General features: G+C 39.9%; 1 protein-coding gene across 4 annotated transcripts in view; it reads left to right on the top strand.

Moving 5' to 3' along the window:
* Positions 1 to 27,099, top strand: part of LOC130170627 (cAMP-specific 3',5'-cyclic phosphodiesterase 4D-like) — a 97,841-nt gene that overhangs the window by 16,538 nt on the left and 54,204 nt on the right. The window contains exon 1 of one of the 4 annotated variants that reach the window (XM_056378116.1): positions 1,165 to 2,190. The exons of 2 other annotated variants lie outside the window; for them this stretch is intronic. In XM_056378116.1, coding sequence (XP_056234091.1) covers positions 1,988 to 2,190 — 203 coding nt within the window. In that variant the 5' untranslated portion in view covers positions 1,165 to 1,987. Of the gene's footprint in view, positions 1 to 1,164; positions 2,191 to 27,099 lie in introns of those variants that run through there. One more of the 4 variants, XM_056378119.1, reaches the window with a different exon arrangement.

Here is a 27,099-nt window from a genome sequence, read left to right as displayed (position 1 = left end):
TCCGATAATTACAGAGGTCCTCTTTCTTTCTCTCTCTCTCTCTCTCTCTCTCTCTCTGTCTCTGTCTCTCTGTCTGTCTCTCTGTCTCTCTCTCTCTCTCTGATGGTCAGCGGGCAGAGTTACCTCAGCTCATTAGCTCTGAGTCTCTTTGTTGTATCTCGGTGTTCGGTTCATTCCAGGTGGACACCAAGGAAACAGCAGGGTTTTCTGTCTGATGAACTTAAACTTTTTGAGAGACAGTGAAGGCAACAGCTCTGCACACACGCTCACACACACACATGAGAAGGTTGTAATGGGTTTTTTGGTTTCGGGTGACGATGAAAACCCCCTCCCTTTTTAAAAAATGCCTGGTAATTGCAGCACCAAGACGAGGTGACCGTAAGGTCATAGGTGTGTGTGTGTGTGTGTGTGTGTGTGTGTGTGTGTGTGTGTGTGTGTGTGTGTGTGTGTGTGTGTGTCTCCCTATCTCTTTAGTGTCTTCACTACTGCATCTCTTCTCTCTATCTCTGGACATAAACTTTGACCATTTTCATGCTGAAACGTTTAGAAACATCATGTATGTGTGCGCTGTCCAGACTTTAATGATAGAGAGCTTGACTCTGTAACATAATAATGACTCATTTTTCAGAGTAAAAACCCTTTTTTGGATAAAACACTTGTTAGCTAATGATATAGCCAGAGTTTTCCCTCAGGCTGATAAACAGTGGGTTTGTTGACATCTAGTAATTTGAACTAGCCTCTGTTGCTTTCCAGACATGCTAGTAAAGCTGACTTATTTGAATATAAGCCATGCAGCAAGGCTAACAGATTAGATAGACTGCGGTTGATTTGCTTCTCTTTTTTGTCGTTTCTGAGTCACTTCATACAGAGGCTGTGGTCCATTGGTGCCCTCACCCCTCAGGCCCCTGGGACTATTAATGCAAGCAATCAAGTTTAGTTAATTAATAATTATGTCCAATTGCTGTGACAAAAAGCTAAGGCAAATCTGGTAACAGTTTATGCACACAATTCTTTTCATTGTTGAGGACTCTGTGTCTGACTCCTCCTACTATTAATTAAACTGTTGTCTACATGTTGTTGTTGCCCTTCAAACATGGTAGAATGTTAAAATGGTCTTTATTATCAGCCCCTAATAGGCTCACAAGGTCAGCATGACTTTTGCTTGGCGGGATCCACATCCCTGTATCACATCCAGTCTTCAGTGTTATATGGTGCCACTCTCAAATAAATTAGGCAGACCAATCCATGGATGGATTATTTGTATGGATGGACCTGTCCGGCACAGGCCCCGGGACTCAGGACCCAAATGTCAGGAAACGCAAAATGACCCCAAACGACTATGAAAGCCCCTCAAAATGTCAAGAATGAGAGACAAAATAATACAACTTTCTGTCCGGAGGTCTTGTCTTCTCTACTTCTCTACGCCCATTTTCTCTCTTACCCATCACAATTTCCTGGAGCAGCTAAGTCATGCCTGCAACTCCCTTGATCTGTCTGATAAAAAAAAAACGGAACTCCCTACATTTGAGAGGCTGAAGAAGCTGAAGTGAATATATAGTATAATATATATACTCAAGTAATACTGTAATGCCAGAGTACAACGACCTCTAAATGAAATGTATGGTGTTGATTTTTGTTTAATGTTGATGATTGGCAGTTTGAAAGGACCGCAGTGAGTGAAGATTGAAAGCGGGGACAGACAGAGAGAGAAATAAAAGGAGAGATAAACAGAGCAGAGGAGAGAGAGAGAGAGAGAGAGAGAGAGAGAGAGAGAGAGAGGGAGAGAGAGAGAGAGAGAGGCGCTGAGTGGTTTCAGCACTTCGGCTCGTGGACAGCAGCGCATCACCATGCAGCTCTCCGTCCGTTCACTCGCGTGAGCGCACTGTTTCCTCCTCCAACTCGCAGGCAGCCTCTTCTTCGCACTTCTCTCTTTGCTCCTTTCTTAGTCGTTTCATTTCAAAACAAGAAAAAACAACTAAAGTAGAAAATGGAGTGCACCACGCTGAGCAGAGAAGGAGCGGGGCTCGCCAAGCCGCCCAAACATCTGTGGCGACAGCCCAGGACTCACATACGGATCAAACAGCGCTTCAACTCGGACACCGAGCGCTACCTGTGCCGGAACCGGACTCTGGAGAAGCTGCGACCCGGGCTGAAGAAACCCCGCATGTCCTGGCCCTCCTCGCTGAAACGGTAACTGCTTTCCCCTCTGAAGTACCCAAACTCAACGCAGGTTAAATCGGCTCCATTGTTCACTCCAAGTCAGCTTTCTAAAACATCTTGTATATGGAGAAAAAGCCCAAAACTTGAGCGACCTGGTGACTGACAGGACGTTATTTTGTCAAATAATTGATGAATGACTGTTTCCTACAATTTAATTTTCTCTAATGGCATGATATGAAAGGCAGGTTCGTTTGACAATTTAGTAAAGAAGTGGAAGGAACATTAACTGAAGATGTGGCAAAGCCTGATAAGACTGGAAACATATACCTAGAGTAGTAGTACAGGGCAGGAGCATGTCTACCAAGGGCAATCCAGCTCCATATATGTCACCATGCTAAGGTGGCCCTAACATCCAGGGGACAAAGCAATGCAATGATCAAGGACTGTTTAGATGTTGATTACTGAGTGATCTGTCTTTGCTGCCTGTGGTAATGATGTGGCAATAACTCTTCTTCCTCTGCGCTGCTTCCTACCAAAACCTCAAAGCATTCTGATATAAATAAACGAATGTCAGTAGGTTAGCGAAGCACTGACTGTTAAGATATTACTTCATTATTTGAAAGGCTATAACATGTGAGTCATACACTCAGCTGGCAGTTTATTAGGTATTCATAGCTAAAAAATAATACAGTCTAATGAGAGAGTTCTGCAATAAATCCTTCATCATGCAGGTCATAATGTTCAGTTTTTATTGAAATTGTTTCAGAGAGGTGTTGAATCATCTCTATGATCATTTTGGAGGCTGCAGTTTGTGCTGCTGTTGAACTGTATTGATTTATACAGAGAGGTGTTTCCATTATTTAGCCTACCCTCTCTGATATAAATGGAGTGGACAAAATAATAGAAACCTCTGAATAATGAGGTAAACTTCAACAGTACCACAAACTGCAGGCTCTAAAATGACTATGAAGTTGAATCAGCACCTTTCTATAACAGTTTCAGCACAAACTGAAAATTATAACCTTCCATAAAGGGAAGATTTGCTGCAGGACTGTTGGATTAGACTGCATTATTTAACTAGGTGTACCTATTCCTGAGTCACTAAATCGTGAGTCGAGTTTTTAAAAATCTTCCATCAACACCTAGAAAATCCTAAAGCTGTCCAGAGTTTTCTGTCCAGAGTTTATTTCTGAAATGGATCTCTGGAAACACAAAGCGTTTTACTGGAACACAACAGGTAGAATAAAAATGATGTCAGCACCCGATGAGGAATCTGTTTTCAAGTGCGTACATCTGAAAGGTGTTAATTACTGTTTCACAGTAGAACCTCTTGTTCACCGTCTGACAGTAGCCTCCAAGTCAGATCGCACATGTTAACATATATATTCTGTATCTGTATATTCTAGTGTCTCACTGAAGCTACTGCATGTCCCAGTTATGTTGGGTGTCATAATGAAATCCAAGACATCATTCTTTACAGCTTAAATATGACATCGTCTAGTAAACTATATTTTATGATCTTAATTTTATCAACACATGTCTGTTTGGTGTCCGTGGAAACTTTGGTATGTTTACAAAAATTTCAGAGTGAGTTTGAAGATTGCTTGTCTGCACAATAGAGTTTCCATTGATGGGCCTGCAGAACTGCATGGTGTTGAACAGTTCCTGGTTTCCAGTGGCTTCTTGGAGCCTGTCACTCTGGTCAGTTTGCCCACGCTCCAATTAGCCATCAGTGGACATTGGAAAGCACTGAGATGGTGGTGGCTGTTTAGGAACTTGTGCATAAATTGCACTCAATGACCTGTATCCTCGGGAACGTTTCATTACTGCATGTGTCTTGTAAACATGGCTGAAGGCTTTCTGAGTGATCAGGTTCACATGACTTGCTGACCTGTTACATGGTGCTGTGTGACTCAGTGGGCAGAGGAGAGCACTAACCTTGCCGCTGCTGGGGTGTTTGATTTGCATGCTTTGTAAACAAGAAATTATGCGTTTTCATGCATTTACCTCTTATTGCGAGTTCAGAAAATATACAGTTGCAGAATAATAATTAATTCTCTTATTTGTGGAAATCAATCAGAGTCCCAACATGGAACAAGATGAAGAAGGATGTAATTTTAATCATGGTACTGTGCTGCGGGCTGTTTGAGATTAAAAAAAGCCTGTGAAATAACACTGTGTGATGGAGTGGGAGTCTCCTGCAGAGGCCGCCTACCTGGGCTTCATGCAGTGCTCCTTGCACTTTGAGGGATGATGGAGGAGATGTGAGTGATGGTTTAGCCAACAGTGAACTCCTCTGCAAACCTCATCCATCAGGCTGATGAAGGGCCCTGACGTCCCTCTGTTTCAGCGTGTCATTCCCCGCTCGTTCGTACGCAAACAGAGTCAGGGGAGAGATTGATGGCCTGCGTTTGTGCCTGACATCTTTTTTGTGATATTTTACAATTTTTGGCTTTGAGATTGAGGATCTTGAGGAGGAAAGGAAGGAAAATAAAAGAGAAAAGTAGACAGCTGAGACATTCAAAATTGACTGCAGTTACTCACGTCTTGAAAGATCTATTCAATTGATATGGGTCCTGTGAAAACTAATTTTGTGGGACATTATTATTCAGGTTTCTGTGGAGAGATTTAGTGCTGTGGTAGTTCAAACTCTGATTCAGCCTCTTTCTTGGGAAACACACCTCATCCTCACATTGCATCATCGCGTTTATGCGACCTACAGTGCAAAATGTTTGCGACAAACTCTGATCTTCCACATTTGGACAGTGTCTGTGTGTTTCCCACTGGAGAGAAAGAGGAAATCTCGGATATAAAAGACGGTATTCATCTGTGTGACTGACTGCAGCAGAGGCATGAACAGGCATGAAAACCGCTGTCGCTTCAATTCGGCTCCCCAAACGCTGCTCGCTGTCGACAAGCGGCGCCACGGCTCGCCTCACCTCAGAGGCTCTTCACACACAAGCTGAAGTGCTGTTTTTGCCACCTGATAGAGCAGCGAGAACAATGAGAAGATAATCACAAAAAAATCTTTCACTTCCAATTTTTCTTTTAAAAGGAAGAGCTTCTTTTTTTTTTTTGCCTTGACACCACTCATTCATTTCTGTGAGTGAATTAGGTGTCTCAGTGCAAAGTTAGTTTTTGTGTTGTTGCTCATGTCTGCACACAGGTCATGTACTGAGCATTTTGTGTTGCTTTAATTGTACATGTATGCATGGGTGAGAGGGAGATACTCCTTTGGGCTACAGTCTCACTTGGAAGTGAAGTGATGGTGATAGAAGATTCAAGAAAAATTCAACATAAAAAAGATTGGAAATTCTAATGTGACTGTCATCAGTGCAGCAACATCAGTTTGATATGTATCAGACCTCACAGTTCATGAATAAAGTGCATGAATACCATAATAAAAGAGAAGAATTTACATGCACTGACAGGAAAAATGAGAATCTGGCTGTCAGATGATACAGTATGTGTGTGTGGAGGTGTGTGTGTGTGAAAGCAAATTATTAATAGAAAAAAAACAAATACGTGGATGCTTCGAGTTCACTGACAACACTGTCATGTTACCCCGTCCGTGCAGCCAAGGCTTTCTTTCACCTTCAGTGTCAACTTGATACTTTGACTATATCGCGTCATTTCTTTCCCGACTGTGTCCAGAGTCCCGTCCGTGTGAATGGATTCTGCGCCGACGTCAAATGATGTTGGAAATGCAAACAGATTGAGCTGTAGGTAGGAGTAAGAGCAATGAGTCAGCCAGCTTCATAGCCACCAACGACAACACCGCTGGAATCGTGTTTATTCTCTGAATGCATCTTTCTTTTTTGTCCCAGAATGCCTCTGATTGGGTTTCACTCCAGATGACTCAGATCACAGTTGAATATAAATAATCCTCAGTCATCCTCACCCTGAAAAAGAGCCGATATAAAACATCAAATGGTTATGAAACCACCTCTATGTTATTTAATTGTGTCTTTAGTTTCTAAATAAAACTACAATTTGAAATAAAAAGGTATTTTGTGAAATGAGTCAGCAGACCACAATTTTAAACGGATAAACGGAAAGTATCGTGTCTATTACTATGCTCATCGTAACTCCTCTTCAATTCCAGCTTCACATTTGTGAGGAGTTACTGCTATTTGTTCAAAGCAAGTGTCCAACCAGGACCCTGGATGTTAAGGAGATTGTAATTTGTGAAACATTCACTTCACATTTATTTATTGGTATATATTTTGGAATACAGAGAAATGTATAGGGTACCACAACTTGATGCTCTGTTTGTTAAAGAAAAACTACAAACATGAAAAGATGAATGTTAGCAGGTTCACAGGTATTTAATCAGAGCTGAAAACTCAAGTCATCGATTGACAGAAAGTTAATGAGCAACTCTTTTAATTTATTAAGAATCCCAAACATTTACTGACTCCAGCTTTTCTGTTGCTAGTAAACTGAAAATATTGGGGCTTTTTAGGGTCAAAACAAAATTTGAGGATGTCAGATTTGGGATGCTATGGTAAATTATAATGGGTATTTGTCACTGTTTTCTGACATTTTTTATTTTACAAAACAATTGATAAAGAAAATAATCAGCACCTTAAATAATTAGTCTGTAACTTTTTTGATGATTTATCAATAATTTTAGTCATTTTTCAGGTAAAATGGTGCCAAATGTGACTTAATAGCCTCAAATTTCCTGCTTTTCTTTGTCATATTTGCAAACTACATATTTTTGGGGTTTTTAGACTCTTGGTTGAACAAAACAAGACAGTGATGGAAGAAATTGTGATGAGGTTTTCAACAGCTATGTGATTAATCGTTAAAATAACCGGCAGATGAAAAGGCCTATGTTTAATATTGCTTTGCTTGTGTCTGGTGTTGTTTCTTTCAACACTGTGTTTTGAAAGAGCTGGACCTGCAGTGTCTCGGGATACAGCAGAGCGTTTCCCCTCATTGGAAAACTCTTCACTCTTGATAATGATAGTTCTTACTCATCTTTCCCTTCTTAGCAGAATGTAAATTGATTTCCGCTTAATTTCTGCATGTTTATAATGTGTAACCTGGGGAATGCTGACAGGCACATTAATGTCACAGAACAGGGAGGCGGGGGGGGCAGTTATTGAGACAGAAAAACTGAAGGTCATCTAACCCATCTCATGTCAACAAAAGACACAAAGCATGTCTGGATTGGCAGTTCGCTGAGGGAGGAGTAGTGAAAGCTAATGTACTGGTGTTTTAATGCATGTAGCTGCATGAGCTGACCTGCAGGTGTCAGCTGTGGATGTTGCTTTTATCAAGTTTCATTACGCAACACAGACTTCATTTAATGCCACTGCGACCACTGCAGTGGAGGTGATCCTCCAGTAAAATTAAAGGCGGTTGATGGGTTCTGCCTGTTGCCAGTGCCCATGAGTTTTACACTCAGATAAAAGCCACTGGGTTGTGGGTCATTTAAAAAAATAAATAAAAAAATCTTTTCAAGGAATGAGAGCGGTTGTATGAAAAGAAACGAAAACATATGATGGGGATATTGATGTTAATCGAATATTTTTTTTGGCTTATTAATTTTGATGATATTTGAGGAAACGTGGTTCTTCAGTAGAGACGGCAAGATAAAAATATTCTAACATAAGCTAAATATTGCAGCTCTTTTTGACCCAGGATTTAAATTTATTCCTGGTTTCACAACCTCAGGAGATGATGATTCTTGGTGCTATGTATGTCTCTAATCAAATCCCTGATGGAAGAAATCAATAAAGAGAGATTTATAGATCTAGAAATATAGATACTGCATTGGAGTTATGCATTTGTGGCCTCGCTAGATCAGATGTATATTGTTCTACAGCACAGCCAGAGAAGTCCCAGTTATCACACTTTACCTTGTTTTCACCGAGAGTCAGGTATTCCCTTTGAGAGGATTGAGAAAGATTTGTGACTGTAAAAGGTGAAGACAAGCGTTCAGCGGACATTTGCAAAGACACCGATTTATTACCATTGCAGTTTATTGAAAAGCTGACAGAGGAAAGTGGAAGCAGCCGGTGCCTCTCCTCCACACTGTCAGCTCAGAGACACTCAGAGTGGTCCAGGGAGACAGTGTTCAGTCTCTGAGTTTGTTTTTCATCAGGCTGTTTGCCAGTAACCATTAGCCAGGACGCTGGGGACTGCTCTCAGACAAATGACAGGTGGAAGACAAGCTAAAAGAAACAAAACAAAAAAAAACAAACAAACTCTGGATACTTTTCTTCGTTTTGGAAAGAGTTCACACTGTGGCGGCGAGAAGCTTCGATAATGCTCAGTAATGAGTTTAATTTGGTTTGGGTTTATGAGGGCTGCCACTATATTTAATTATGGTTATCCAGTGTGTTGACTCTGGATATTTTCTTTTATTGTATGAGGTTTTACATATTCACATTTAATTGTTGCCGTCTGTGTCAAAGAACAGTACGGTTTCTATTTCATCGTGGGTTTTCTGTTGTATTGCACGTACAGTTCATCTGTATCGTATACACTGCACATACACAGGTACAACACGTATACATACAGTACGTACGTGTACAATTCAGTCATATGGGGAAAATGAAAAGCAACAGTACTCTGACTGCTGTATGAGAAGAATAACACTGAAAAAGATTTGTCCTCCTCATGGAGCAATGACATGACAAAAATGATTTACCCAAAAGGGTTGTGTTGCATTAAAATGCCTTAAGAGGCCAAGATGTACCTCTTGCTGTATTTGGTCATGAAAATGCAACAGGCCATTAAGTTCTTTCAAACAGACTCATGATGCCTAATAAATATAATTTATCCCCTCGAGAGAAGAGCACAGCAGAGACTTTGTTTCTCCTCCCCCTCGATTTGTCTTTGCTGACGACAGAGCAACACAATCAAAATGTAAATCAGATGAGGTTTAATTATTTTCCTAGAATAACAACCAGGAACCTCAACTCACTGAAAAGCGCTTGGTTGTTCATTTGCTGACATCTGACAGTCGTCTGATATGACTGATGAAATTCATAAAAACCTTTTTGTTCTTGTCTTTAATCACTGCATCCGTGTTCTTCCAGCTTCATATTGTTGGTTACTCTTTGTCATTTTGGGCGTAATGAAATGTCCTTTGTGAAAATGAACGGAATGAAAAAATGGCATCCATTATATGAACTCTCAGCTAACAGTCCCACAATGCAATCCATCACATTTTAACAGCAATACATTTTTACAAACCTTTACCTGTCTATTTAAAGATGAAATCTGACATCACAATTTACTGTTCACTTAATCTACTGTCTATTATATAGGGAGTGAACAAGTGAGTTAAAGGCACAACTTATTTATAAGCGTATAAGATTTTTTATGTGAAGATCACAAGATCAAAATTTGTTCTTTGACTGGTGCCAAACATGGATTATAACAGCTCACAGTGCTGCCTTCAACAAACATGAACCAACCGTCTCTCTAACATGACATAGTAGCACCTTAAAGTTTGACCTTAGTCAGTTGAGTTATAGGCTTCTTTACTGGCACTAGTATAGCAGACACGAAGTCCAGATGTCCAGAGGTTGTGATGTTAAAGTGTGTTTGGCTGTAAGTGTGTCTCCACCACAGTGCTGTTTGAATGATTTTGAAATGGTGATAGCTGGACTCTCAAAACTGTCATCTTCTGATTTTTTGCAAACAGCTTTTGACAGAGAATTGGTCAAAAGTCTGCATGCTGTTTACAGACTAAGAAGACAAACAGCCATGCAGCATGCAGCCAGTGACTCCTAACACAAGTTCAACTCAAGAGTTGGAAGGTTTTCAAGGACATGCATTTCCATTTGTCACACAGGAGCACTCAGGGCGAATCAAAGCAAATTTGGCGCCCTCGCTGTGCACACGCGCTTCCTGGCCTCCGCCCCCACGTTCTGAGCGTAGCCTCAGATGTTGTCAATTCCTAGAAACGCCCCTGGCCCAGATAATGACGCAATTAGTATCCAAGTCCCGATTTCAGCACGATTATATGATTTTAGCTGCTTTTGCATCCCTCATCACTCTAGATAGTAACACTACATTTTTAAAAAGAACTTTCACTTTAGAGTCATGATTGTGCATCTGGTTCAAGAACAGATGTAAAAACTGCAATTTTACTCTTTTGAGAGGGTTTTTTGGGACAGTTCAACATTATGGGAAATGTGCTTATTAGCCTTCTCTCCCAGAGTAAGATGAGAGCATAGATATACATCTCATGTCTGTGTGTTAGTTAGTGTACAGCTGGTGCCAGGAGGCAGTTAGCCTAGCTTAGCATAAAGACTAAACTAGAAGAAAACTACTTAAAGTTCTGCCCACCAGCACCTCGAAAGCTGACCAATTATCCTGATGTATCCTGATTACTTAATCTGTGCGTAAACACTGATGTAAAAACAATAATTTAAGGTTATTATGGGAGTTGCTTACTATAACTATTTCTTGGGCAACAGCAGCCGGGCTCAGTATCAGGCCGCCAGCAGAGACACTCATGGATAAACTGTCGAAGAGAAATAGTTTAACTGGTATCAATCGTTTTAACTTTTTGAAAGAAACTGAATAAGTATATTTCCCAAAATGTAGAAATGCTTATTTAAAAATTAATTTGATCTTCTTCATTCACATTCATGCATCATTTTAACGTGAATCCTGAATCACTGTTTTGGTTGCTCAGGCCCGTGCAGTGGTCAGCAATAAACACAGATAAGGTTGTTTGGACTTTTCAACCCTGTTACATTGATTTCAATGATAACTGATTACTCAATCTATAATTTATTACAAATGCCTTCTACTATTTTATTGTATGTTGACAGACTTTCAGCCTCACATAGACTATAAAACTGTTTGTTTTGAAACTACTACAACACTTAGTTGAGATATAAAGGAACATCTATTCAAAAAAATGTGTCTTGCCTCCTGCTCCCTGCGCATTTGCCGACGGCTGGTCCTAAGACTGGTATAGAATTGACAATATTTACTCTTTTGGCAGGCAGAGCAGTCGCCTGTGGCCGAAACATGTCAGGCGTTTCTCGGAAACTGCTGTTGCTGCCTGCTTGATAAAGCTGTTTGTTGATTTTAGTCAGGATGTGAAGCTTAATGGTGCTCTGGTGCCCTGTTATGGCTCCATAGAATAAATTTGTCACTGTCTTCTTCGCTGCAAAAGAACAATGAATGACACTCTCAAACCTCAGCATGTGGGTAGTTTAATATAAACATCGAAAATGTGAAAATTAAAGTTTTATTAGTAAATGTGTGCAGAAAAATGACCCACAAATGCTTCACGCTGGCTTCCAATAATTACTTTTCAAGCAAAGAGAAGCAACTGTATTTAATTTGATTCGGGAAATTAAAATTAAAATACAGAGTAAGGGAACCAGTTATGCTTATACTGTTATATTATACTGTATTCCAAAGGATTACACAACAAATTGTTTCCTAAAACCCTTTTATACAAAATAACAGTGGCTTAAGTATAAAATTCATAAAAATTCATTGTTGACTTTAGAAAAATAATCTTGACTCAAAAGTCCACTTTGGGCGCCGTTTTATAGCTCACAAACAAAGGTGGCCACATTGTAAATAATTTTAAAGTAATTCTTCCCCTTTTGAAGGGATGTTTTGCTTAATGGGGGGGTACTAGCTCGATAAACGCCCGACCTGACACCTGCCCTGTGTAATCTATAATATAATGTATAATGTGAAGAGTAAATGAAAATAGCTATGGGCTATAGGTTCCCAGTGGAATGCTTCCCAGTCAGTCAGTGACAATTACTTATGAATGCCATGAGTGCCAGAAAAACAGGAAATGAAAAATATTAATGAGTCAACAGACGAGATCTGCGATATGATGACTCTCTTTTATTATCTCTTCGGTGGCGTCTCACTCACAAGAAGGAAAGTTAACCGGATCCAAACGGCACAAGCAGGCGGTTCAGTCTTAGCATTAGCCAGCCCTGTCACTTCACAACAAGAAGGGCACTGTCCAGTTTGCCTGCTCTCCCTTCCTTCACACCAAAAGACACATGTTGGTTATTGTGACTCTTCTTGTCTCTGAGAGGAAATCAAAAGCGTTAGTCTGAGGATTATAGGTAATTAAAAAGTAAAATCATTAAACCTATCCTCCTGTTGAGAATGTAGTGAGTCCTTTGGCGACTTTTGGTAAGAAATGGAAATTTCTTTCTGTGGGAAGGTAATACCTCTAATCTCAACCAAGCTCACTGTTATCTGGAAAAATCTAAAGGCTGTTTCCCCCTTTTCTTTCTTTGTAATAGTGTGGGTTGTGGGGTGGTGTGCCATGTATTTCTGAGTAGCAAGCAATCACAACAACAAATAGGGTTTCTGATCCATCTGGCAGCAGCACAGCATTAGCCTGTTGATTGAGCACTACACGAGAGGAGTAAAGCCCTTCTTGTCCATGTGCATACATTGCGCACTGATTCAGTCAAGGTACAACAGATCAGAGAAATGAATGCAGTTGCTCATGATAAACCATGATGAATTGCAAAACAACACTCAGTGAAAACAAGAGAGACTTTTATCCCTGCCCTTGCAGTGACCTCACTCTTGTGAAAGGCTGAAGTGTGAGTCCTATTTCATTTGTTTTACTGCTGCTCTAAGTGGAAGGATAGAGGGAAAATTATATTTTGCCCTTGTTGAATTTTTTTATCTTGTGAAACAATAGCGCATTCTCAGAGGCATCACACCTGTGTCAAACCTCAGCAGTTTCAACACCCAGCAGCTCCCAAACCAATGACATTTCAAGATAAACTAATCATCATTATAATGCTAGGATTGCCTGAAGATCAGATCTCTGTATCTGTTAGTTTCACAGCTTTAGCTGGATTCTGGATATCCCTGACTCTCTCTTATCAACAAGATAGGCAACAATACTGTATACCTTCAAGATATTTCCTAGATCACCGTTTCTCTACCAGTAGACTGTGTTCGTTTGACCCTGAAATGGAAAACCTGAAGTGGAAAACGCACCTGATCCTGATTAACATTCTCGTAAAAAAAAAAAAAAAAAAAGAGAGAGACCCAGTCTGAAAGGAGCCCGAGGATAGTAAGACCAGCTCCTAAATAGACCCAAGAATAATAGTCGAGCCAACTACACCCAAGCGGAGGAAGAACGCCAACAGTGGTGATGTACCTCCAATTAACAGGCAGATTTGTCAAATGAGTAGCAATACATGGAGACTTTCCCACACGTCCCTTGCACAGTTTTTTTTTTCCTGCAATGATTATGGCACGCTACCTTAATTCCACTCGGTGTCAGGTGTACTGACACGCAGACCTGAGACCTGCAGCAGCAGAACAGGTCCTTACCTGGACCTGATTGGACAGATTTGCCAGATTTGGGTCCTAGAACCGGTCTCGGTTACAATTGGACTCAAAAACCATTTGACTGATGATGGTGGGATTCAGTGTTAACCCTAACAAGATAACATTTTCATAAAATATTATGGGACAAAAAAAACAACAAAACCAATACAGTTGTAATGAGAAATATATTTTACTCCTAATTCCAAGACAAACCTAGCAGCTATGCATGACTACAAACTTTGCATTTACTTTGATGTGGGAGGTTCCTTCACATACAGAAGTACTTTTAATAATAGTGCATTCGTTGGGTGCTGAACGCCCGTCAACGCTACAGTGTACATACAGAGAAGACTACACAAAGAAGAGCACAAAAAGAAGACTGACAGTTATCTGTGCACTGACAGAAACATCTGGTTTTGTGAACCACATCTGCAATTAATTTAAATGCAGCTGCTTTGGGGATACTTGCCACTGCACCTGCTGATTGCATTACTTGTTGTCAACAGCTTAGTCACCTATTCACCCCCCCTCCCCTCCCCCTCCTCACCACCTCACATAGAAACAATAAATCTGTAATATCTGTAATTGCTTTAGTTTGACCAGTAATATGAGAAGCAAAGAAAACAGATCCATTCCAGGAGCAAACAGGAGGCGGTCGACATAATGACTCTGATTCATCACACCGATGCACATCTGTTGTTGTGTTGAGTCACGGGGAATCTCGATGCTGATTACTCAGAAAAAGGCAGAAAATGGGATTTATCTTCCTGCCGGAGCAGGAAGACCTGGCCACCTCTGCAGCAACAGTCATCTCCCTGTCGCTATTATGAACCTGATTGTGTTAGAGCATGTTAATCATCATCATCATTATATCATTGCCAAATTAACTGTGATACGTCAGTTTAATTGTCAGACACAAATGAGATCATGGAGGAGAAGATAAGTAGCCCCCATCTCGTGTCTTGCTGTGAGAAAGGGACAAAAAACTTATTTGAGGTTTCTGCACTGATCTTATGGCTATTATACAAAGTGTTGAAACAATATGAGGCTGCCCTGTGCTGCTGTATACAAGGAAAAATGTCACTCAAAGACTCTTCAACCAAACCAATAATTAACTGTTTCTAAAATGCTGAATGCGGAGGGCTGTGTCAAACTGTTCAACCGAAATCTGTGGTATTCACAAATTCATTTCATAGCGGTTCCGTGATGTTTGCTTTGCACTAGAATAGTGATCGTCCTGACGCCCTCTGCCTCAAGAGATTGTTATAATTTGATGAAACTAATAATTTGTGTTTTCATTTGTTCCTAACAGAATTAAAGCAGCGTTAGGTAAGATTTGTATGTTAAAATACACCCGACTAAAGTGTAAATCATAAACAGTGGACAGAAGGCCGAGCCGTGCCCCCTGGTTGAGATACTGTTGATCAGCTCTAATTAAATTCTCTCCATTCTGGTCTAACAAATGGAGACCACTGGGAAATCTCCTACACACAAAATGCAGATTTAGATTTTATTAACTGAAGACTGTTAACTGTTAACTTGGCGTTGGACTACAAACAACATATGATACAATAATGACAAAATCAATGGTTCCTATAGCAGGAATGAACATGAATTACTACAATCTGGCCCCAAACAGCGTAAATATCTCACCAGAGCCGAGGTAGCTAATGGTGTGTGTGTGGCTTCAGTCTAGGTGTTGGCTGTTTGTGTCTCTTGGGATTCTTGAGGGAAGTCTGTTGCTTTTCTTTTTTCTTATTTACGCCCTCTCTCACACACACACACACACTTGACTGTAATCTCCATCACAGAACAACACTCTCAGACATTACATGGATCTGGTGAACACCGAATCAAGCTTACACAAAGACACATTATAAGACTGAGCCGTGAAGAAGGAAGACACAAATCTTAATTCCTGAAGCCTCCTTCCCAGTGAACTCCTGACACTTCTTCCAATCATAAAGCCTGAAAAACACTGGATATGTTCCATTTGGCATTGCCGGCCTGCAGCGTGTTAAGATGTTGTAAAGTCTTGGAAAACTGCTTGACTGGAGTGCCAACAGCTGCTGCGCTCAACCCATGGCTGAGTATCTGTCACATGGTGCGCAAACAGTGGCAGGTGGTGTGGCAGAAGCTGTGGTTGTGCTCCTTGTTAAGGATGGGTTTTACCAAGGATTGCTTGGAAATATCTAAATCATGGATTTGTCACTGATGAGTTGATAATTTTATTGGTGGCCTTGTCATTAGCTGCTGGAAATGTCATTAGTAAAATGATTCCTTGTCCTGTTTTTGTTATAATTAGTGTTATCATCTTTATGTCCTGTTATGATGTGTTTGATTAACCAACTTTGTCTCCTAGAAATTACAATTTGTTCACATAATAATAACCTGTTTGCCCAGTTAAGTTATGGAGGCAGTCACTGGCTGGGTTGTGTTTAGAGGAAACTGTTTGAAATTAATGAACCATTACATTTGTTCATGGCAGTGAACGAAGTGGTCGGCACCATAGGTTATATGTAAAGATGAATGGATGTGATGTCACCCATAGGTTTCTGAAGAGCTGCTCCACTGTTGCCTTTTTGGCAGTGCCTGACTCCAGCTAACTCCTGGTTGATCCAAAAGTGGGCAAAGAGGTGGGGCGTGTGTGGAGCCGGGGCTTCGGTGCATCACAGGTTGTGGCGTACGCATACACTCACCCACCTGTCACCCAAAGTGGCCACACCCTCAGTTATGCATAAATTTGAGCCTTAACAAAACGGCTTAACAGCTGATTACCTTGTTGAATAACTGGACTTCGTTTTCATTACGGCTTTAGCTGGTTGAGACACAACTTTCTTAGATGTAGCACTGAGCTCTCTCAACATTTGTCTGACATCACATCTCTACAAATGCAAAAGGGTTCAAGGGTTTGAAATGGTGATATAAGGAATGAGACTACTTTGATGTTTCTCACAACAGAATCATTTTTTTCTTAAGTATCAGATGTGTTTCATACGTAATTGAATTAATTTGTGTCTGTTGTTTGCTTCTTGTTAATAATCCAAATAGCAATGTTGTTGGATGAGATCTGCTGAAAACCAGCTGGGTAAGTGCTCCTTTACATGAGTGAATGAAATGATCGCACAGCTGGTACCCAGGATGTGCTCTGAACATAGATTCTATATTTGCAGCATGTTTCATGAACTGGACAAATTAGACAGCATATGTATAGGCATAGGCAATTAAAAAACTTGAAAATGAGGATTTCTCTCTCAGAAGAAAACTTTCCATACCTCCCATATTTTCCATCAAATTTCCTGGAAACTTTCCTCATAAATGCCTAAAAAATCAGCTTTAAAAACAGGATATTTCCAAGAAAGGCCTGTGCAATTTGGTACTAATTATAGGCCGAATGGAAATGGAAGAAGTGTTAAAAAGTGTTCAATATTGCTCAATATTCAAGTTTTTAAATCTAGTAAATTTTGTAGTCAAGTAGTAGTAGTAATAGTAGCAAAGTTTGATTCTTAATGACTTTGAGCTGCCGTACATTATACATCAATAGATATTCATTTAATTAATGTTTATGCTGCATATTGGTTCAGTTGTGTGCTTACCTGTAGTTATGTTTTAGACTGATAATGACCAACAAATAAAACACATCATGTGTAAAATTTCAGCAGTTATACTCACAAACATACATTATGTCTATTCCCATTGAAGTCACACTTGGTCCATTTTCTATCTAATCAAGAATGAATAAGATTTGTTAGTTTTCCTTTGACGTCTGTTGCCAGGAAATTATGTGGAAAATATGGGACCAGCAAAGTAAAGTGTAAAGTAAAGTAAAGGAAAATTTTTCATCTGTTGGGAAGCGAGATGGAGGACGGTGTTTCTACCTGTACAATAGTCGTCATCTTTCTCATGCCTCTGTAATGTTTTGAATATGTGATACAAACAATGAGTGAACTGCAAATTAATTATTAATGTAGAAACCTTTTCCCGTTAAATTTGCAGATGTCAAGTGAAGAAAAGTAGCACCTCAAACCTCCAAATGTCATGGTATTTCTTTACCTTCAAGGCAGAGGAATTGCCAATGGAATAAAACTTGTCCTCCCAAAAGGTTGAGAGCCCCCTAATGTTCTGACCTTTTGGCGACAGTCAGTCTCGCAGTCTCACCCAGGGTCTTCATCCAGAATGGGAAACAAAAATGTGACCTTCTGGTTGAAACATTATCAATGAAACGCCACCCTTGGGGCTGTCAAAGGTTTGCTCATCCACGAATAACCCTTTGTTTTGTATTAGCTCTTCCTCCCTGCGGTGACTTATGAATGGATGCTTAACCTTTACTGCAGTTTGTTTTCTGTGAATAATACGCAGGGCATACTGTATAATGCTGTTCACTAAGGAGAGTGTTGGCACTGAAAATATTATAAAAGGTGAAATGCAGTTGATGGAAAACATCACATAGGACTGTAACAGAGTTAGACAAACAAGATCCCAACACAACGCACTCAAAGGTTGCTGCCTCAGTAATATTTTGAATGTGTTGTTAGTAGTACATACCTTGTTTTCTTGTTCACCTTCTCCACATACAATTGTTCCATGTTCCTATGACATCTGCTGCCGCATAAGGACCAGAGTGCTACTACTTTCCTTACGATCAGGTGTTGAAACATTTCACCTCCCAGCAGTGAAGAACATATGCAGTTTCTAAATAAAGCCAAAACCCTCAAAGTAGTCACAGCACAGATGAAGCTGCAACAAATCTAGCAATGCCAGTCCAATAAATCGTAGGTGGAAGAAATAAGTGGAATTAATTACAAAAGACAATGTTTTATCGTTAACATTGAAGGAGCTATTTGTAAATTTTGCTAGTAGTACATAACCAACTTTGGTATCAACAGCTGTTTACTTACCAGTCCAGAAGATAAGTTGTGAGTTCAGCATTCACATTCCTTTATTCGGCAAGAGCTGTCTCCAGCGGTGAAAAGCAACGCCAACATCTACTGAAGTTAGCACGCTAACCAGCTAGCCCCGGCCAGTCCTTGACTAAGCCTTCACTCCCATCTTTATAGTTACTTAATCTGTCTACTATTAATTTATGTTCCTGAGTATTTTCCCATCTCCGACCTTAATTGATCATATAAATCATTTGTCCTTACCCTGAGAGGAGCTGCAGTGGCGTACTGGACATTTGTCGTCATAGTAACAGTAATAAACATGTGGTTAAGCTGATGGAATGGCCACGGTTTGCTTAAGTAAAGACACAAAAACTACATTGTTTGGTTTAGGAACAAAGACTACTTTGTTTGGTTTAGGAAAAGATTGTGGTTTGGGTTAAAATTGGTATTCCCTTAGGCTTAGAGGACCTATGTCGTCATGGTTACAATAATAAACAGTCAGTAAAGCTTTTCTTAACTTCTGAGCTTCTGTTAGAGTCACTGTTGGGTTCTTGTCTACACAGATGTGGGTGTTTCTAAACTATGTCCAGTCGATTCAGTTTCAGTCAAGTTCTAGACACTCAGGCTCTGAGTGTCAGGGGCCTGAGTGCTACTGTAAATGAGAGATTTCATTCTTTGATTTTTAAAACATCTGCAAAAATTTCTGAAAACATGTTTTCAGTTTGTCTTTATGGGTTATTGAGTCAAGACTGATTTTATCCATTTAAATTTGAATCTACAAAACAATAACGTGTGCAAAAAGTGAAGGGGTCGGAGTACTTTCTGAAGCGATTGCATTTAGAAATCGTTCTGTCTGGTAAACGCAGCAAATCTCACAAATGGCTGCATAAATATTAAACTCTGCCCACTGTGCCACTGAATCTGTCCTTTTGCCAGACTGAGCAGTGAGTGCAGGCCGTCCTTGTTCTTTTGGAGACCTGCCTGTCTTTTCTCACCAGGTGATGTGTTTTTGTGGAGCCCTGAGTCACTGGTCATCGTAGTGGAGCTGAAATCCACTGATTCACAGAGGGAAATCTCGCCTGCTGTGAAAAACAGAGGAGCAGAAATTTGAATTTGTGGTTTAAAAGGAAATAGGTTTGGTTAGAGAGAGACATGAGGAAAGAGACTGATTTTACCAAGGAAGGGAAACACAACATCAAATTTACAAGTCGTATAACTTTGCAGAAAAATAAATTTTATATGCTCTTAATACTATCTTTGTACAGCAGAGCTACGAATTGAGGAAGAGGGAGACCATTAGGACTGGGATTGTTAACATGGGTGTCATTTCTTATTGCAATGCTCTTCAGAATTTGACTTGAGTATCATAACTTTTATGTTTTTAACAAGACAGGCTGACAAAAATCACACTCTTACTGACAGGAACAGAATTTGTAGTATGACAGCATGTCATACTACAGGACAGAACGTTATAATGCTTGATAATCACTGTTCAATTTGTAAGAAAAAAGAATTATATGCAGGATGGATGTGTCACCCCAAAAATTTGATTAAATTACTCTGAAAATATAGCGAGTCAGATGACATTTCCTCCCAGACTCATCCCCCTGTCTTTGTTGTGTTTTGAATCCCCCCACCCATGCATTGTGTCTTCCTCAGAGCCTCTGTGACTGTAGACTGCTGCCCCTTGATTGTGTTAGCTGTGCCGTGTTTGCTGAGAAAACCAAAGCAGTGACAGATTCTCATAAAAACAACCCAGTGTTTGCAGAACAAACTAATTGCCATATGGCCTTCCTTTCCTGTGTTGGCCTTGATGTGATCTTCTCTTTCAGCAGCATATTGAGCCATATAGAGTAAAAGTAGTCCTCCATCTTTGAATTCCCTCAGCTGAGTTTGTTTAAGGACCCTCTACCGGAGGGTTCCTCATCTGACAAACTCCTCGAGTTTTTGTGAAGCCTTGTCAGTCATGAATCACACGAAACATCATCTAAATATTTTCACCTTCATCACTTGTGTTTCCATTCAGAGGTTTTTTCTTTTGACCTGGGCAATTATTGTCTAACCTGCAATGTTTAACTACACAAGCTCAGTGGCTGCAGCTCCAGGTGCCTGCAAGGTCACCAGGTGGAGATGGAGCCTCAGCAGACGTCCTGTTTGAATAATATCATACTGTTTGCTGTTGAGGAGCTCACAGTTGCCTAGGAGATGCAGCAGACCCTGACAGACAGTTAGATCGGATGCTGTACGATCAAAGATGTGATGTCTCGGTCTTTTGCTAGCTGACAGTCTGGCTGCCAGATTCATCATCAGAGTCACCTCACCTTAAGAGAAAAGTTGTGGTCAGAGAAAACAGTGAGATACATTGACAGGCCTTGTTCTGCTGAAGCTTGTTTGCTAATAACCAATAGTTTAGTGAAGTTTGTTGTACAATAAAATAATATGTTTAATATGGTAGTGTAATGCACCATATTAAGTATACTCATGTGAAATACCAACACAAATGACTGAATTAACCAAATGAATTAATGAAGCATCACCTTTATGAACGGCACCTTAATCAGGAAGTGATTTAGGTGGATTACGGGCGTCACTCCAGAGTCTGGGGTTCGCAAAATGTTTAATAATGCTGTTGTCACTATAAATGGATATATAACTGCAAGATCGGATATAAAATACATTGTCAGTGAACATGTTAATGATAAGTCATAAGACTAATTTGCAACTTGCCAGATGTGATTAACATGTCTTTTCAAGAGAAAATGTTATCCATCCAATCAAATGACATTTCCTTGAGAAGAGTTTCTGTTGTTAATTAGTTTTATATAAACATAAGGTCCAAGTGACAGGTTGAAAATTACCTACTCAAACGACTACTCAACAGTGCTGAGAAGTTTCCATCAGGTTTACTATTTCATAAGACGATATGGACGGCCCTCATGTGTGACAGATGTGTTTCATGTTGTGGACTCTTGTGAGATGAGAATTGCTCTACTTCAGGCTTATAGCTCAGATGAGATTGCTGATAGAAGTGACTGAGGGCGTGTAATTACCTGGAGATGTTTGTGATAATCATGGGCAAGACTGACTAGTGGCTATACTGCTACTATAGCTGCAGGTAAGAATGAAGTTGCAATAGTGTTTGCCACCACACATGCACCACTTTGCTATTTCTGTATAATGCAAATCCTTTCCTGAAGTTGTCATTTAGGGCCCAGTAAAATGACATGTGACTCACAGAGCCTGCAGGTTGTGGGCTGGTTTAGTGTGATGGATTGTGGTCGTTGGAGGGTGCAGCAGGAAAAGTCTAACTGCAAACAGTGCTAGCTACAAAGTGTATATATTTAAGAGAGAGGGTTTATTAAGTTGCATGGTCAACCTTGTGTACAAAGGGGCTTTTCAAAAAATCAAGTTTGAACTAATGACAACTAGAGCACAAATTGTTGACATTAGTGTGAAAGCAGGCCCACGTAGAATGAATGTGGTTCTAGTCTTTCGTGGTGCGTTCCCTGACTCACTTGAGTGACTAATCCAATTGGATGACTTCAGATTTGCTGTTTCAATCATTTCTCTGTGAGGCGGTTGCAAGGCAGCTGAACTCTAAGGTTATCACACGTTACTTAGAGTGTGTGCAGGACTTGCCTAACCCCAACCCTCTGTTTTGCATTAAGACAACATTAAATACGTACAGGACATACAGTAGTTCAGATTGACAGCACCTTTCCCACCATGGATGAGTACTGGGTGAATTTTGAATTCATACAGATTATAACAGATCTTTAATGATGACCTTTGACTTTGAATTTTGAATAAAAAGTTAAAGCCTTATTATACGGTGGTGGACATGCATATTATACTGTATAGCTGTCAATACTTGTTCCTGTTTGCCAGTACCTGTAGTTGACTTATGTTGTGATGCTTGTCATGAATAATTCCCCTTATCATTAAATAATTTAACCACTGGTATATTCTTTTTTATTTTACCTCATAGATCATCAGAGCACACTTAACCTTCATTAGGAAACATTCAGAGGCAGTAGAAGTAGATTTTGTTGAAATCAGTTCAGCATTGTGTTTTTTTGTTGGTATTTAATTATCTTTAGCATCATAATTGCCTGTCAAAGCTCAACGCCGGCTGCAAAATGTGATGAATGAGTAATTTTGAATAATCAGCAAATGTCCTAAATTAATGAATGACTAGTCCTTAATTTAAATGTATTTAGCACAATCAGTATGCTCAACAAACATAGCATTAATCTAAAAATAATAGTGCCCGGGTCGAGGGTATGAAATGTATATTTATTTGATGTTATTTCCAGTTTCACGCAGACGATCCGTCAGGGACCATAACAAGGCTCATTCCTGCTCCACAGTCAGCCATTATAAAGCAAAGGTGTAACATTTGAACACAGACACCGACAGATATATAAATGGGGGGATGTGATCTGCAGTCATTTGATCAGCAGGAACGTGTTGAAAGCCCTGTGGAGAGTCTCTGCAACATAGGATGCTGGCTGTGATCCCAGCTCTTGGCCTTTTCCAGAGGAAGTTGTCCAGAATGAGCCTCTTCATGTTCCTGGCTCCTCTTCCTCGCAGGAGCTGGCTGGGACTAGACGATTCCATCTGGACACGCTTACCACCGCTCAGCTCTGCGCGTCTGTCCTCACTCTGTAACCTAATCATATCTGTTTTTCCCCCTTTTACTTTTTCATTGCACCTAATTCAATAGCTGTATCTATAAGTAACTTACGAGCAGTTCATCTGCAGATTAATCTTAAATTCCCAGAGCATTATGGACGGAGAGCAGTAATTGTACAAATGAAACAAATAATCACATTTTTGTATCACCATTATCTGAAAAATAATAAGCTAATTAAAGTATACGTCTGGTGATATTTTTGACATCATTGAATGTCTAGTTTTGTCCAAACAACAAATCAAAACACCCAAAATATTCAATTTATCTGCAATCATCAAATATTTGCCATTTGTTTTGCTCACAACTTAAACGACGAATTGATTATAATAATAGTTGCCAATTTATGGTCTTTTATCAACTATTCAATTAACGATTGATCGTAGGAACAAGTAGCTTCTGTGTAGCCAAAGCCTGATGTGGCTTTGGGAAGTATTGATAGACGACCTAACACATAACTAGTCTTTATATGGAATTTGTTGGCAGTAATGAAAATGAAGAATACTACCAGCCTTATCCTTTAAAGTGCTGTGGAGACATGCGATCCTCCTTCAAAGTAAAATGCTAATTATAAAGACTATAGTGGCTCAAGTAGCTCCCTTTTTGTCCTCTACGACAGAGGTGGCCGTCTGGGACAAATAAATGAATAAATATTTATTTTCATTTTAGTTACTGTTACCAGTGTCAGTGTTGTCGTTGCTGCTGTTATTCATTGTATTATTGTGAGAGAGTTCCCAGAGTGATTATGTTGTCTGTGGCATTTATCTCTCTCAGTGTCTGAGCAGAAAGATGACGAATGAGGTAGATTGTGAAGTTATTTGACTGTTTAGTTTCTAATAGATTTATTAGTTTCCAGTGTGGTCGTGGCTGTAATTATGTTATGAGGTCATTGTGTTATCTAAGTGTTGATGTCTTGATTCCTTGTAATGCAATTCTGGAATCATCTGGTGGTTATACATTGTAATCTCTTATTTTATTACTAATTTCATCATATTTGATTAGATATCTTGGAGCTCATAACCATAATAGGCTAATTGTTGATGGTGGTTAGCTAAGGTTAAAGTTAATGAAGTTTTATATTGGATGAGAGAGAGAGAGAGAGAGAGAGAGAGAGAGAGAGAGAGCTGGCTAAAGCCTTTTCAAAGCAGCAGCTGGCTGACGTTTGAATCGTTATTATTAAAACACTTTTGTGACGAATTCATACACATATAATCTCCAATAAGTATTTTTGGCCTCCATCTTTTTCAAGTTGGAATAAAGCATGTTTTAATAATATTTAATATTTAATATCTACTAATATTTGGTTTCATGTCATCTATGTTAACCTATTCTTTAAATTGTATGTATGTTTATTTACATACTCACATTAACAGTGTGAGTGGGCATTGCTGTTCTATGATGTGATGAGAGAATAGTATAGTACATCAGTTTCTCACTCAGGTAGTCAGCAGGATCAAATGTGTGTGTACATACAGTATGTGCAGCTTCAAGTTCCCTTTACTGAAGGTGAGCCACAGCCTCTCTAAATGTTTGTGTCCCTCCATGCTTTTTAGAAAGATGTTCACAAATGAATGTGCAGAGATTCAGATGTTTTAGATGCCACCAGTAATGAAATTCTGCCCTGGAGGAAACATTAATAGTTAATCCCGGAGATAAGTCCTCGCTGTGAAAAGGCTGACCTTGATGGTTTGGCTGAAAACTCACATTTCTTTGTGTAAACAACAGCATGATGCTGAAATGAACTTATTCTTCTGTACATGTTACAATATGCAATGTATCTTTCAGTTTGTCAAGTTCCCGCTCCTTGATGAACCATCATCAGTCCTGAGGCTTTTTACACACACAGTGCCATACTTAGTCTGCGCTGCACTTACTGCTCAGTTGAGCACAGAATCAGTGTCAACTCACTGCTGACATGTTGTCATGTCATTTATGGAACAACTAATTTTTTCTTCTGAAAAACAACACAAAACACAATTCCCAATCTAAGCACTGGAGTCATCTCTAATCTGATTGGTTGCGTTTTTGAAAGGTGGCAAAGCTCAAATAATGTGAACACTGAACACAGCAAAGAGGTGTAAAAACCAAGGTGTCGCTGCCTTAAGCAGCCTGAAGTGCAACAAACACTCGCTGTGTCATGTAACGCTGCATCGTTTGATGGATGTCACTTTGACGCCTGCAGCACATGGACCTCCATAACCACACCCAGCTCACTACTGGTTTATGTCCCAAAATGACTGAAAAACTACAAGAAAAATAGCAATTATTATGAAAAAGGTGCAGTAGAAACTGCCTGGTTAATCCTTTGTCTTTGTTGTCTGTATCAGATAAAGTTTGGTGCTTTTTTTTCTTTGCTGAACTGCTGCCTACCTCTACATCCACTTACTTCCAAATAACCTCCAAATCTCCACTCACCGCCTGAGAAAGCTGCTTTCTACTGCACCACCGCAAAGATCCTGAAGAGTCTCTCATTATGGAAGTTTAACGGCTGAAAATACACACACATTAAAAGGAAATCTCTTTTTATTAAAAACACAGCCTTGAGAGAGCAACAATGGGAGCTGCTGCTGGCTTCGGAGGAGAGAAGTGCGTCAATCAAATGAAACGGTTGTTATGTAGTTAAGTTGTTTCTGTGCTTTTTTTTTCTATTAAAAGTCCTTGGCTGAGTATACAACAAGCAATATGATGCAGTTACACCTACAGACACTGGAGCTTAATGGATAAAGCAGTGTGTTTACTCTCAACTCCCAAGGCCGCAAGTTCTGTCCGTGTGTTTTAAAATGAATTTGTGTGAGCGAGAGTTTGATCTGGTGTTATTGGTGGGAGGAGGAACGGTGTGTGACTCAGTCAAATAAATAGTTCCACATATCGCGGCATTAGTCATTAAAAAAAAAAAATAAGACATGGGACGCAGTACCTCGTCTTTTCCCTTTATAAACTCATAATAGCAACCGTTTGAGTGACTGGACCCACGCAGTCTACAGTTTTTTTTTTTTAAATGTTTTTAATTATTTTCTCCCCCTCAGCCAACCTCCGACTCAGTCACAGGCATAATGATAGACTGTGTTAGCAGATGATGTGGAGCATTTCCAGGGTTAGAGCTTCAAAATGCACCGGGTCCTCCTATGCTGAGGATGCTGAAATGTGTTTTTGCACAAACGTCTCCTCCAGAAAATGCAAAGAAAACTTCATGCTCTAAAGTGGATTTTCTCCAAGTCAAAAATCCCTCAGGATGATTTGACATTTTCCTGAGTTCATGTCATGTGGGTGATTCTCATATTTGTGTGCAGCGATGTGTGTATCGGTGTTTGTGCGTGGGCACCATCTGCTGGTCACATTTGGCAGCATTTCATACAACAGCTGTGTTTTTGTTAGTGAGCTCATTGCAGTGACCCCTCCTTACCCCTCCTGAGTTAAATCAGTACTTTGGCAGGCGGCCCCTGCGGCTCAAGAGCCCTTCTATCTCACCACTTTAATGCTTCATGAAAATGGATGTAGAGGGACAGAGAGACATAATGACAAAAACTCATTTTCTGCTGTGCCATAAGGATGTCAAACCTCTTTAGATACTTAAGAGATATAACTAAAAGGCAGTAATTGTAGGTTATGAGTATTAATCACATTACTCAGCTCCCAATGTCACATTGCCATTAATAACAGTGATTTAACCTATAGGCTGTTAACAAGGACTTCCACATTTGCTTTTCTAAACACTTGGTGGGCCGCTCTCATGTTGCCACGATTGAACAGACAAAGGAACGAGCACTACCCACAGAAACTCAGACTTCATCAGCATAACACACCAGCATACGGACATTGTAGTCACACTGTTTGATCGACAGGTGATCTGTGATAATTGCAGTGCCGAGGCAGCGCAGCAGTGAAGACTTTTATAAAGATGGTGAAGAGGAACGCAAAAAGAATGAAGATCTTGGATTAAATCATTTAAACTCTTTAAATACTGAAGGAAGCAGTTACATGCATATTTGAGATTCAGCTTGTGATTCATTTTCTCCATTTCCTTGATCAATTTGCTGATGTGGAGGTTGT

Source organism: Seriola aureovittata, chromosome 6 (genome assembly GCF_021018895.1).
Source record: "Seriola aureovittata isolate HTS-2021-v1 ecotype China chromosome 6, ASM2101889v1, whole genome shotgun sequence".
NCBI lineage: Eukaryota > Metazoa > Chordata > Actinopteri > Carangiformes > Carangidae > Seriola > Seriola aureovittata.
Note: the sequence above shows the minus strand (reverse complement) of the source record. Positions and strands in the feature narration are given on the sequence as shown.